Source organism: Bactrocera latifrons, unplaced genomic scaffold, assembly GCF_001853355.1.
Source record: "Bactrocera latifrons isolate USDA-ARS-PBARC rearing strain unplaced genomic scaffold, ASM185335v1 scaffold_241, whole genome shotgun sequence".
NCBI classification, from domain to species: domain Eukaryota; kingdom Metazoa; phylum Arthropoda; class Insecta; order Diptera; family Tephritidae; genus Bactrocera; species Bactrocera latifrons.
Genome location: NW_017535975.1, coordinates 183,552 through 195,749, shown reverse-complemented (window position 1 = coordinate 195,749; position 12,198 = coordinate 183,552). Strand labels below are relative to the sequence as shown.

Genomic DNA, 12,198 nt, shown 5'->3' with positions numbered 1-12,198 from the left:
GTGATACTCTTATAGAACAAGATACAGCACAATTGCGTAGAGATGGCGCGTAGTAGAGAGCCTTTGAGTGGGATGGAGATAGTGTTGTAGAGAAGTAGAATCGAGATGAGGATGAGCTTATGCTTGCTTGATTATGTGGATGATGGGCAAGTTTCGTTTTATTTACCACAGACGTTTGACATTTGAGCACCGAAATTCGCCAGCGAGCACCTTAGTTTAGCCTCGGGTGTGAGATGAGAGCAGCGCGGCAATCGATTGGGCCGAATTTGTCAAAGTCAAGGTCGTTTTTCTAGGCAGTTTAAGAGCTGCCCTACGTCTTATGGGTTAGTCACAGCATTTTCGGAGTTTTGTGCAATTTCTGTTCTGTTTTGTTTTCATGTTTGTCTGGCTTGGTCGGTCGTCGGGATGTTGTGACAAACAGAATTTCAATGACGAAACCAAAAATTAAATTAAAATAATAATTATAATTTGTTATCGTTTAAGAAGACTAGCCGGCAGCTTTAGCTATATTTGTCGTGTGCTTGAATTTCGTCCAGCACCATTCCGTTTGTTTGGTTTGTCTGCGAATTTCGTCGTCGTTTTTTGTAGTTAACGTCCAATCTAATAGAGTTGTTGCACATTTTTAGCTGCACTCGAATTTTTGCCGCAAGTGTTCGCTTAATATGGTCCAGATTTGCCAGGTGGTCCGTAGTTGGAGGAAGGTGCTGAGATATCACCACCACCACCACCGCCGCCGCCGCCGGAGTAGCCACCATCACCACCGCCGATACCGCCGCCAATGCCGCCACCACCGATTCCACCACCAATACCACCACCGAGACCACCGATACCACCGCCAATGCCACCGCCAATACCACCACCGCCGCCTCCGATTCCACCACCTCCAATAGCACCGCCGCCGCCGCCTTCTTTTTGGGTCTTGTACTTGATGAAGTAAACTTCGGGTTTGGAGGGCTGTGTGGGCGCTGGTGTAGGAATAACGATGTCCTGTTGATCTTCAGGCTTCTTGACCAACACATAGACGAGTGTCTTCTCTTCGTTCTGTGGCTGCAGGGGAATAATTGGCGCCTGGTAACTGGGTGGAGATGGTGCCTTAATGAAGATGATCTTGTAGTGTTTCTGTGCTTGACCGATGGGTATGTTGGGTCGTGGACGCACTTCCTCTTGCTCTGGTGGTGGCACGTGCACATAAATGTGTTTCTGCACGAGTGTGGTGCCGCCACCGCCGCCGCCACCACCGAAACCGCCGATGCCACCTAAGGTAATAGAAGAGCAAGAAATATGAAATCAATTCTGTGAACTTTTCCTATTAAACTAGCATTTTGTTGGCGAGCACAGAAGTTTTCAAATGTTTTTAGTTCAAGGGCTCTTATCACAAGATAGAGGAGCTATTTGCTTGTAATTATCAAACTCGAAACATATACTTTTGACACTTTAAGAAAAAGTATGCCGAAATTCTTTGCAAGATCCCTCACATGGCACTAATTTTTTTTTTTTTTTTTTTTTTTTTTTTGAAATTGTGAAGGTTTTTAAGCAAATTTTTTGCCATTTGCTCGCGTAAGATCTGCAGTTCTTTTAAACTTTTAGCATAATTAAAAAAAATTACTGCCAACAACACTTCTTTTCACTAATTGCTCTACGCACCTCCTCCGAATCCACCGCCACCACCGGCGCCGCCACCAAAACCGCCGCCGCCGAAACCGCCACCACCTCCGGAGCCGCCACCGAAACCACCGCCGCCGCCGCCAAGGCCGCCACCACCGAGTCCACCGCCTAGTCCACCTCCGAGACCACCACCTAGTCCACCACCAAGACCGCCGCCACCACCACCGAATCCACCGGAACCGCCACCAAAACCTCCAGAACCGCCACCACCGCCGGGCCTATTGTAAGCATAGCCCGCCTCAGGCCTAGCAGCTGCCAGCGCTACACAGGATAACAAGATGAATGTTTTCATGGTGAAACGCACGCTAAACTCGAGTACACGCACACACTGACGTAACAATGAACGTTCTTTAAACCGAAAATGACCGACACAGTAACTGCTTTAATCCTTTTAGCATGCACACACACTCGTACCGTTTGAGTAATCCTTATGCTGTGCAACGGTGCGTATGAGTGATGTCTTTCACTGGGCTGGCAATGTTTTGCTCAATTTTGATTGTGAGAAAATAGTGAATAGTGGGGATAGAAGGATGGAAAATTCTGTATATTTTACACTTTCTGTTGCTATTGATGTTGTTTATTAAACTAAATCAAATGCTGTACTGACGATGCAACAGTGAGACCTCAGCCATTTATACAAAAATTTTCAGACGCCACCAGCGTCATAGTCAGCGTCATCTTCATCAACAGCCATAAGTGTACAGCTGGTGAGTGTGTGCAAGCTTGTGTAAATGTATCCGCATATGTATGTGTATGCGAGTGTGTGGTTTGTGCAGCGTTGCCGAATAGCGTGCCAATGGTCGTAGGCTATTTTGTGATGCGGCGACCGGCGAAGGTTCACAAGACGCCGGCGATGCATTGAAGACAGCTGTTGTTGTGTTTTTATTGTTGTTGCATTGGGTTATGCGGTCATTGTTGTTGCTGCTTGCACGTCAAGCCCCCTGCAACAAGTTGTCGTCTGCTCCAGCAGCTGCAGCATGCGCGTCTATATCAAGCGGAGAGCTGTCGCAGTCATCGGCAGCATTGCAGTTTCATAGCGTTCACAAGCAGCTATTGTCGAAAACAGCAATATGAATGCAAGTGATGTGCTGGTGCGAATGCTGATCTACACATTGTGATTGCCGGGGATTGGTACCCCAGCGTTGCTGTATTTGGCTACATTTCTGTGTTATTTGAGTTGAAAACCTTTCTAGGAACAAGGAAACTAAGCACGAAATAATTCTGAGAGGCGAATTTCCGGAACTAGATCTTTTTTTTTTTTTTTTTTTTTTTTTTGAGAGGCGAATTTCGGGAACTATATTTTTTTTTTTTTTTTTTTTTTTTTTTTGGGGAGATTTCTCAAACTTTTTTCCGTCAGAGTTTTATCCATTTTGTATATTTCTTTTTTTTCACAAAGAATTAACAAAAAATACAACAATAATTAAGCACTTTTTACAGTCCGGCAATAAAAATATTGGGATTAAAAATATAAAAGAAACATCACAAAACTCCCAATTATTCAGCAAATATGTATGTACGTCGTTGTACAATAAAAACAATAAAACCGAAAAGACAAAAGCCGTAACTTGCAAACAAAAACCAACACGTTCATATAAAACCGAAAGTAATGACACACAGCAAAGAAATAAAGTAGACAAAGCAAAAAGTGAAGTAAGTAAAACTGCAACTAAAATTACCGCACAATCCACATATTACGGCACAATGCGCGCAAGCCAAGCCAGCGAAATAACAAATAGACAAATGTAGCAGCGAAATGGGCAGAGAAAAAGAGGTGAAATGTAAAAATGTAAAAAGTGTGCAACAACATTTGGGCACACAAGAAAAGAAATACTCGGCAGGAGAAAAAGCCAAATAAACATGAAAATAAAAGCGCAAAGAAACCACAGAGTGGCGCTCAAAAGTCACACATAACACCATCTATTTCCCACTGTCGGATATTGTGATGCTCCAGCTGCAACAAAAGTAACAAGCGCGTCTTGAGTAGAAGACGACCCGTTGGCTAAGCCAGCGACAGCCGCAAAAAAGCCAAGCCGACAAAAGACACTTATCTGAGCAGCCGCCACAGGCAGTGTACAAAGTGGTTAAAGAAAGCAACAACAAGCAACAACAACTGACCATTGAAACGCAGGCGAAAAAACTACGTGAGAGAACGCCGTCGGCTGTGCCGAGGAGAGCGTTTACCGGCAAACAGCAATAATGGTAGTTAGCAAATAAACAATCGCATAGGAGATACATGAGTATATAAGCTTGTATATATGCCAACATTATTGTATGAAGTTGAAAACTTTCGCGCTCTCAACGAAAGTGAAATTTGGTTTTGTTCATCCATTCATCATTCATGCTCGCATACAATGAGTCACTCTTCAATGGCGCTCACCTGCCGAAAGGTGATATCTCTCTTTTGGATTTGCAGTTATAATGACAGCAGGCTCATTGTTATTGTTATTGTTTTTCAAAACTTAAGTCTTACTCAGTTAGTTGTTCACACTGTCGCTGCAGTTTTGTTCCTTAGGTCTCTTTTGAGCTTGTGAGCGCTCACTACCTGTTCGATCTCATGCTTAGCTTCATAGCCTTCATTCGTTCACCTAGTCTTGCATTGGTGCTCATGGCACGCGAAGTTTTTGGTAAATCAGTTTGCTGTGTTAATCAACGGCTATGTGGACGTGTTAAGAATACTAAGTTAATTGTCGTTAAACTTTAATCTAATTTTACGGCTCAACGGTTTATAATATTCGTGCAAAATTGCAAAACCTTTTTTTTTTTTTTTGTTTTTTTTGTGAATTATTCTTAAGTTAATCAATATTTGTGACTTTTTTTTAGTTTATTGCTTAGTTGTAGTTTACTGTGTTTTAAAGTAACAGAGTTTCAGATATTTTTATTTTGTTGGTTTCTTGGATATCAGCTCAGTTCAAAGTATAGCAATTTTATTCTATTTGATTTTAATATTTGTTTTCTTTGTAAGAAATGGCTAAAAAAGACGTTGTTGTATTCAAAATATGATTGATTTTAAGTAAAATATAATATACATATGTACATATGTATGTTARTAAAATGTGTTGAAAATAGTTATCAGTACATGTTCAACTATGAAAGTGGGTGTTTATACAGTAGTATACAGTAATAATTTTATTTACGTAAAACAACAGAAATTTTATAAATTTATTTATTATTTCGGTTTAAATATATACAATTTCAAACTACTTTCTTGCGTTTTATTTAAAAGAATTGATTTTATGCAAGCAAATTTCAGAGCTAGCAGATTAGAGAGGAATAGAAGTAGGTATTATGTTTAGCCTTTACATATGTATGCGCGAACAAAACAACAGCTAAGATTTGAAATTATGTTATAATATTTTTTTTAATATTTTGCTTGTTCAGAGAAGATAATATAATGTTGAAAAACGACTATAATAAATCAAATGAGCAGAGAATAGAATTAAAGTCGTAACATATACGCTGGACTACTGTACTGTACTATCAAACCGGGATATTAAATCTAAAGTATAGAGAAATAAAGTAAATAGAAAATAACTACAAATTGATCCGTTTAGTAGTTTTTGCCAGAATATTATGATAAAAATTTCCCTATGACTAGTGAGTGTAGATAGTTTGGTAAATTTAAAACGACTATTACATGGAGATGAACTTAACATAATTTCTCATCGAAAATGTTCTAAAGTTATGAATAGAGTTTTAATTAAGGTCAACATTAGTGAATTTATTCAACATTCAACATAACATTTACATAATTTATTTAAACACAATAAATTATGTTTATGAAAGTAAAAACTATTATCTTTTCGTTATTGTTTGAATACAAATTTGTAGTTCAACCTATGTAGTGTGGCGCCTGAAGAAATAAAATTAAAAATATTTTTAAGTAAATGTGGCATAGAAATTTAGCTTACTAAATTATGGTATTGACTAATTGTGCTATCCTCCCTACAGAACAGCTGCAATATCGAAACAAACAGATACCAGCACTAATGGTTAAATGAAATACTATTAAAATTATCCAAAGTATTGGTTTACTAAAAACCTAAAATAGTTCGAGAGGTAACACAATTGAAAAAAAAAAAAAACTTATTAAAAAACTAATCTACCATTTTGTGTTATCTCATTCAAAATCAGCTCTGTTCAAGATTTCATTACAGTATTTTGCAAAATTTTTAATTTGAAAAAAAAAAAAATAATAATTAAGTATCAGATGTCAACACTACGCCTGTTGCTACCCACATTTGAGTGCTACAAAAGTGGACCGAGAGGAACAACAAACCACGCCTTATTTTTTCTCGCTCTTTTGATATTTCTCTTCAGTAAGGTTTGCCATTTCATCATGGAAAGATATATGATCCAACAACGAAACGAAATTATGAAAATTATATCGAAATTATGAGTTCTTTCGTGATGATCACGACAGTCTACTGTTACAGTTACTGTGAATGGGAATCGTTACCGCCCAATAGTAGCCAAATATTTTTAGCCCGAATTGGATGATATGGACTTAGACAATACGTGGTTCCAACAAGACGGCGCCACAAGCCACTCAGCGATTGCCACAATCGGTTTAATGTGAAGCAAGTTTGGTGAACGTGTTATAGCGCGAAATGGCCCAATCAATTGGCCACCTCGGCCGTGCCATTTTACGCAGTTAAACTAATTCTATTGGGGTTACGTCAAGTGTATGGTTTATACCAAAAAGCCAAACAACAGCGACAGATGAACTTCGTACGAATATCGAACGTGAAATTGTAGCAGTAACAGCCGATTTATGCTTGAAAATCGTCGAAAATTGGGTTCAGCGTCTGGACATCTGACATAACAGACATAATGGCACCAAATGCACTTTAAATAGTAAAGAATTTCATTGATATCCTAAACCGTTTGTGTAGCGCTCTTATTAAAAACAAGTAAGGAAGGGCTACGTTCGGGTCTCACCGAACATTTTATACTCTCGCATGATAAAGTGATAATCGAGATTTCATTATCCGTCATTTACATATTTTTTTATTTTGCTGTAAAATTAATTAGATTAGATCAATTTGTGTACTTTGAGTATTGAATTGTATTTTCATTTATTTTAATGTATTGAAAAGTTATAGTCCGAACACGACAATTTTCCACAAGGGATACCTCAGCTCAAATACCGCATTTGTGTAAAGTTTTATTCCGCTATCATCATTGGTTCCTAATGTATATATTATACAGAGAAGGCATCAAATGGAATTCCAAATAACGTTATATTGGAAGAAGGCGTGGTTGTGAACCGATTTCACCCATATTTCGTACATGTCATCAGGGTGTCAAGAAAATATTATACACCGAATTTCATAGAAATCGGTTGAGTACTTCCTGAGATATGGTTTTTGGTCCATAAGTGGGCGACGCCACGCCCATTTTCAATTTTGAAAAGGCCTGAGTGTAGCTTCCTTCTGCCATTTCTTCTGTAAAATTTAGTGTTTCTGACGTTTTTTGTTAGTCGGTTAACGCACGTTTAGTGGTTTTCAACATAACCTTTTTATTGGAGGTGGGCATGGTTATTATCCGATTTTTTCCATTTTTGAACTGTATATGGAAGGAAACGCCTCTATAGAGTTTGCTTGACAGAGCTATAGTAGTTTCCGAGATATGTACAAAAAACTTAGTAGGGCATTGCCACGCCCACTTTTCCAAAAAAAAAATTACGTCCAAATATGCCCCTCCATAATGCGATACTTTGTGCCAAATTTCACTTTAATATCTTTATTTATGGCTTAGTTATGACACTTTATAGGTTTTCGGTTTTCGCCATTTTGTGGGCGTGGCAGTGGGCCGATTTTCATTTTCATGAAGTTTCATCAATTTCATTTACTCAAGTTACAGCTTGCACGGACGGACGGACAGACAAACATACGGATTTCAACTCTACTCGTCACCCTGATCACTTTGGTATATATAACCCTATATCTGACTCTTTTAGTTTTAGGACTTACAAACAACCGTTATGTGAACAAAACTATAATACTCTCCTTAGCAACTTTGTTGCGAGAGTATAAAAAACTTTGTTTAATGTATAAATCAATATTCAAAGATTTCAAAGTCGATTAAGGTCGTCAACAAAATTACCAGCTCCATATTGTCGGTTGAGAAATACTTTGTGATGCTACTTAGATCATTTATTAGCATGTGTGATATTCAGTCTGTTGTTGTTTTGTCTAATGAGTGATTTGATTTAGATTCAAGTTTGTCTGTTTTCTTTTAAGTCTAGTTTGCAAAGACCCCCTGCCCACAATTAAAAAAGCAGGTGGTTATAACTTCAAAAGAAATTATAATATGGTCAAAAATGTCTCTTTAAAAGGACTTTTCAAAATTTTAATTATTTTATATCTACATATATTTTATACCTATTTACATATTTATAGTGTTTCCGTACGCATGAGTCATATGTAGACCAATTATGACTTCATCAAACATTTCGAAATTAAATTCGTTTTCAAAACCAATATATTTCGTTTAATTAATGTCCTCACTTCGCCATCATGCAATCCGATCATCAAAAATAAATAAATGTATGTACATGTGTGCAATGAGCTGCGAGCGCCTAAAGATCTTTATCGCTTGTGTAAGTCATGCATATTCATACGGCCTCTCACACACCCGCACATACCTTCCGATATCCAAAAGCATGCAAACACAATGCACCTTCACCTAACCACAAACAATTAAATGCCTGTTTATCAAGTTTTTATGCAATAAACGAATGCTATTAATTTCCTTTTTCAATTTCATTTTTGCTGCGCTCGAAAGAGTCTTAAAAACAGGTTGAATTTCCTGCCTCCAATGAGGCATTTCACCTTGAAAAACAAAAGGATAATGAAGACGCAGCGACGGCGGACGACTGTCTTTAATGATGATGGTCACGAAAGTTGCATAATGCCACTGAACCGCAAACGGGGCACAAACCACAGCGGGGAGTAGCAAAATAATAATGCGGATATTACATGACCTAAAGTGCAGCATTCTGAGAAATGCCTTTAAAAATGGAAGAAGAGTATTTTTATAATAATAAATAAAATAAAGTTCAAAATCAAATTTAATGGCGCAGACAGACAGCAGCAATGCCTGCATAACAACTTGGACGAGAATCTTTCAGAAGTTGGCAGCTGCGTCTTACTCCCTCTCTGACTGACTGACAGCATTGCAACGATAACTCGAGACAGGCAGTTTAGAAAGTAGTTTGATCGAGTTGGAAGGTTAACTGCTTGGAGAAATATTTACATACATATATAGTAATTGTGAAAGAAGTATATTCGTCTGTAACACAATTCTATGCAATTATTGTATGGAGTCGTAAAATCGTATTGCATTGCGATTGGAAATTGCTTTTTGGATTTTATGTCGAAAGTTGGCTGTTATTGATGAAAGTAGTTGTAAGAGCAGTTCCAGCTTCGGCAAATTGAAAGCAGCTAAATTCATATGTTCAAAAAGCGCATTTAGTTTTTGTTATATATTTTATTCTTTAGACGTAGGTACCGCTTACGCGTTATAGCGATTTTACAACAGCGCGCCAGTCGTACTTTTTCTTCGTTTTCACTGTTTGGCGCCAATTGGGAATCCCTTACTGGGTCGAATGTTCTAGTGTGTTTTTTCATCCACTCGTTCGACATGATCTAGCCAGCCCAGCCGCTGTCTCTTAATTCGCTGAGCTATGTCAATATCGTCGTATATTTCCTACAGCTCATGGTTTCATAGACTGCGGTATTCGTTTGATGATAGAAGATATTTCCACCAGTGCTCGTTCACGACCAGACCCATTTGTTTCGCTTCTTTGTCCAACCTCTTGTAGAAGATCGTACTTTCTCTATTCAGATGTCCAGCTCGAATTATTTTCTCCAGGAGTAGATTGACAAAGTCGTACGATAAGAAGTCGTTTGTTATCGAACGGCTCGTAGAGATCCTTCCCTATCCTGACCAAAATTTCGGTATTGCTCAACGTCAGTTTACACAGCCGTATTAATTTTGACACTTTGCTTTGATCACACAGCACGTTCGATAGAACATCGCATACCAGGATGTTGAGGAGGCTTGTCCCACGGCAGTTGGCGCAGATTGTAGGGTCTCCCGTTCTGTTGGGAATGCTTTCGTCCGACCATCTTCTACAAAGAAGCTAACGCATGCTCCTTATCAGTTCTTCGCGGGCGTAGTTGAATAGCTCTACCGGCAATACATTGATCTCGCCGTTTTATTGTTTTTCAGACGGACAAGAAGCACACGGTTTTTATGTCTAGATTTTGACTCACATTTCAAATATTTGAACCGTCGGATTGCTTTTCAGCATTAAAAAATAAAAAACGAACCTGAATTGAATAACGCTGAGAGTTTAGGTTAAATAAGTGACTTGTTCAGCTGTTCTGTGGCTGAAAATTTCTATTACAATTTCTATTACTATGTATTACCTGACCACACTCGTCCGTATTACTCGTATTTTAAACAAAACATTCTAAAATTTATGGTAGTTGCAACAGTTTATCTGTTGTAGCCGACAAATGTGCAAATTTTGTTTCGCTTAATGTTTACAACAACTTTTCGTCATTATCATTATAACCTACAGACTTTACACCCTCAACTGTGGGTCTAATGGAGTTAAATCAAATAACAGAAACAATAATATTGATTGGATTGTAATTGCAAAAGTATATTCTGAGAACTTGGTAGTTTCTCATGTCACTGACTTCTAGAAAGTATAGTTACTAGAACTTTGACAATCCTCACGTCCGAAAGAGATAAAAAGTATTGAATCCTTTCTTGCGGTACTTTCTACTTCTCCTTCAGTTCAGTCTCTACCTTTCAGTAAGTTTTGTTTAGCCAAAAGAACGTAACAAGGCACAGCAGAACTACTCGCAATCCAAAAATGTCGATTTTATTTTATTCTATGATGGTTAAGCCAGCAGCTTAAGCGTTTGACGGTCACATTTCGGTAAGAAGAGAATGCGAATTTAAGCCTTGTCGAGGTATAAGTAGGCAGTTTACTGAGGTATGCTTGGAAAAAAGGCTGTCCAAAAATATTTGATGGTATTCCCATCTCAATTAACCAACGTTTAACAGCTGAATTCCGCAAATATTTCCATTTTGGTTTCACTCTTACCGTTCAATTTTTTTTTTTTAACACTGAACAGGGCATATTGAGTTTGTTGTTTTGTTTGTAACGCCCAAAAGAAAACGTCCTCGACCTAGCAAACATATAAACTATTATTCAGATTTTGAGACGTCGGCCTGTGAATCGGCACACCCCTTTTCTCTCCAATAAGCTGAGATATTGGACAACTATAGCATATATCAAGTACTTGTATTGAGACATTTTTTATTTGAGGAGTTTTTTTTTACGACCACTACCGCTTATAACTTCCACCCAACATGAGCGATTAAAATCTGAATAAAGTTTATTTTATATCCTTTATACTATTAAAAAGGCGCTTATGAAGGATATAGTGTTATTTTATAATTGGAACTTTGGGACATGTAGTAGAATCTCACTTTAACCGGCAAAATCCTGACAATTTGCTAAAGTTCTATTAAAACATTCCACCATTCCTCGTATGCTATGCATTCTGCCAATTTCACTTCACCGAATTTCTGATAATCGGACATCAGATATACCCCAACAGTGAGCTTTCACTCTAACTTAAATTGCTTTAAGCAATTTTGGGAAAAATAAGGGTCTTGGACAATCGTACCAGAACAGATTGCCGCTGCCATTTCTTCGTTTACTTCTATGTTTTTTATCACTATAAATCTATTGATCGCCTCCTTACATACATAACCTTAAGCAGTGAGACCACGTGTTGGCATAATGGATCGTCTTAGTTGCCATTGCCGCAATCCATAAAAACACGTAATGGGAAAGCAGAAAATCACTTCCCTCTGTTAAGTAAAAAAATATAGGCCTATGAAACATAGTTGTAGTAATTTAGTTTAAAGCGCCCATATGTGTGGAAATTGTAAGAGAAAAATCTTGTGCCTATGTCCGCTTCCAATTGCCGCTTAACAGCATTACAGATGTCCCATCCAGCCCTCTTTTAACAAATTTTTAATATAATATATGTATTCACTTTGACAGCAAGTTTTACACTTATCCCTCTCGAAAATTATACCGTAATAGTTACTAAAACGAAGCAAACAATTTCATATCCTGAAATACAAATTGCAAATAAAAAGTTTATCGCATATTAAATAGTTCATCGAATCCGCGCATTACAAACAAATTAACACTCTTTATCCACCAAAAGAGTCATTTGCAATTTTTCACACAAAATGCTGCACTTTGCAACCCTAAATACATAAATGGGTTTATTTGTGTGCGCAAGTGAGTGTCACGATTTTATGGGAAAAGCATTATTTTCCCATAAAAGCCACTGCATAAATACAAAATCAAATATATTGCGTTTATATGTATTGCGATAGCACGAATATGTTTGCGTCAATTGACAAGGAAAAAGCAATTACTTCCGTGCAATGTCAGCAGAGCTACAGTGACGATGGCAGCAGCCTCGCTTG

At 37.9% G+C, this 12,198-nt stretch overlaps 2 protein-coding genes across 4 annotated transcripts in view; both read right to left on the bottom strand.

Moving 5' to 3' along the window:
• The window catches only part of LOC108969146 (neuropeptide Y receptor), a 229,298-nt gene that overhangs the window by 43,271 nt on the left and 173,829 nt on the right, over positions 1 to 12,198 (bottom strand). The window lies entirely within an intron of this gene.
• On the bottom strand, positions 362 to 2,259 carry LOC108969149 (glycine-rich cell wall structural protein). The gene is made up of 2 exons (XM_018933701.1): positions 1,645 to 2,259; positions 362 to 1,256 (listed from the first exon to the last, which is right to left on the bottom strand). The coding sequence occupies exons 1-2, from the start codon at positions 1,955 to 1,957 to the stop codon at positions 658 to 660; spliced, it is 912 nt and encodes a 303-aa protein (XP_018789246.1). The 5' UTR covers positions 1,958 to 2,259; the 3' UTR covers positions 362 to 657.

Coding starts and splice junctions, on each gene's coding strand:
- LOC108969149 (XM_018933701.1), bottom strand. CDS start 1,957: ATGAAAACATTCATCTTGTTATCCTGTGTAGCGCTGGCAGCTGCTAGG. Junction 1,257..1,644: donor TGGCGGTGGATTCGGAGGAG/GTGCGTAGAGCA, acceptor CTATTACCTTAG/GTGGCATCGGCGGTTTCGGT.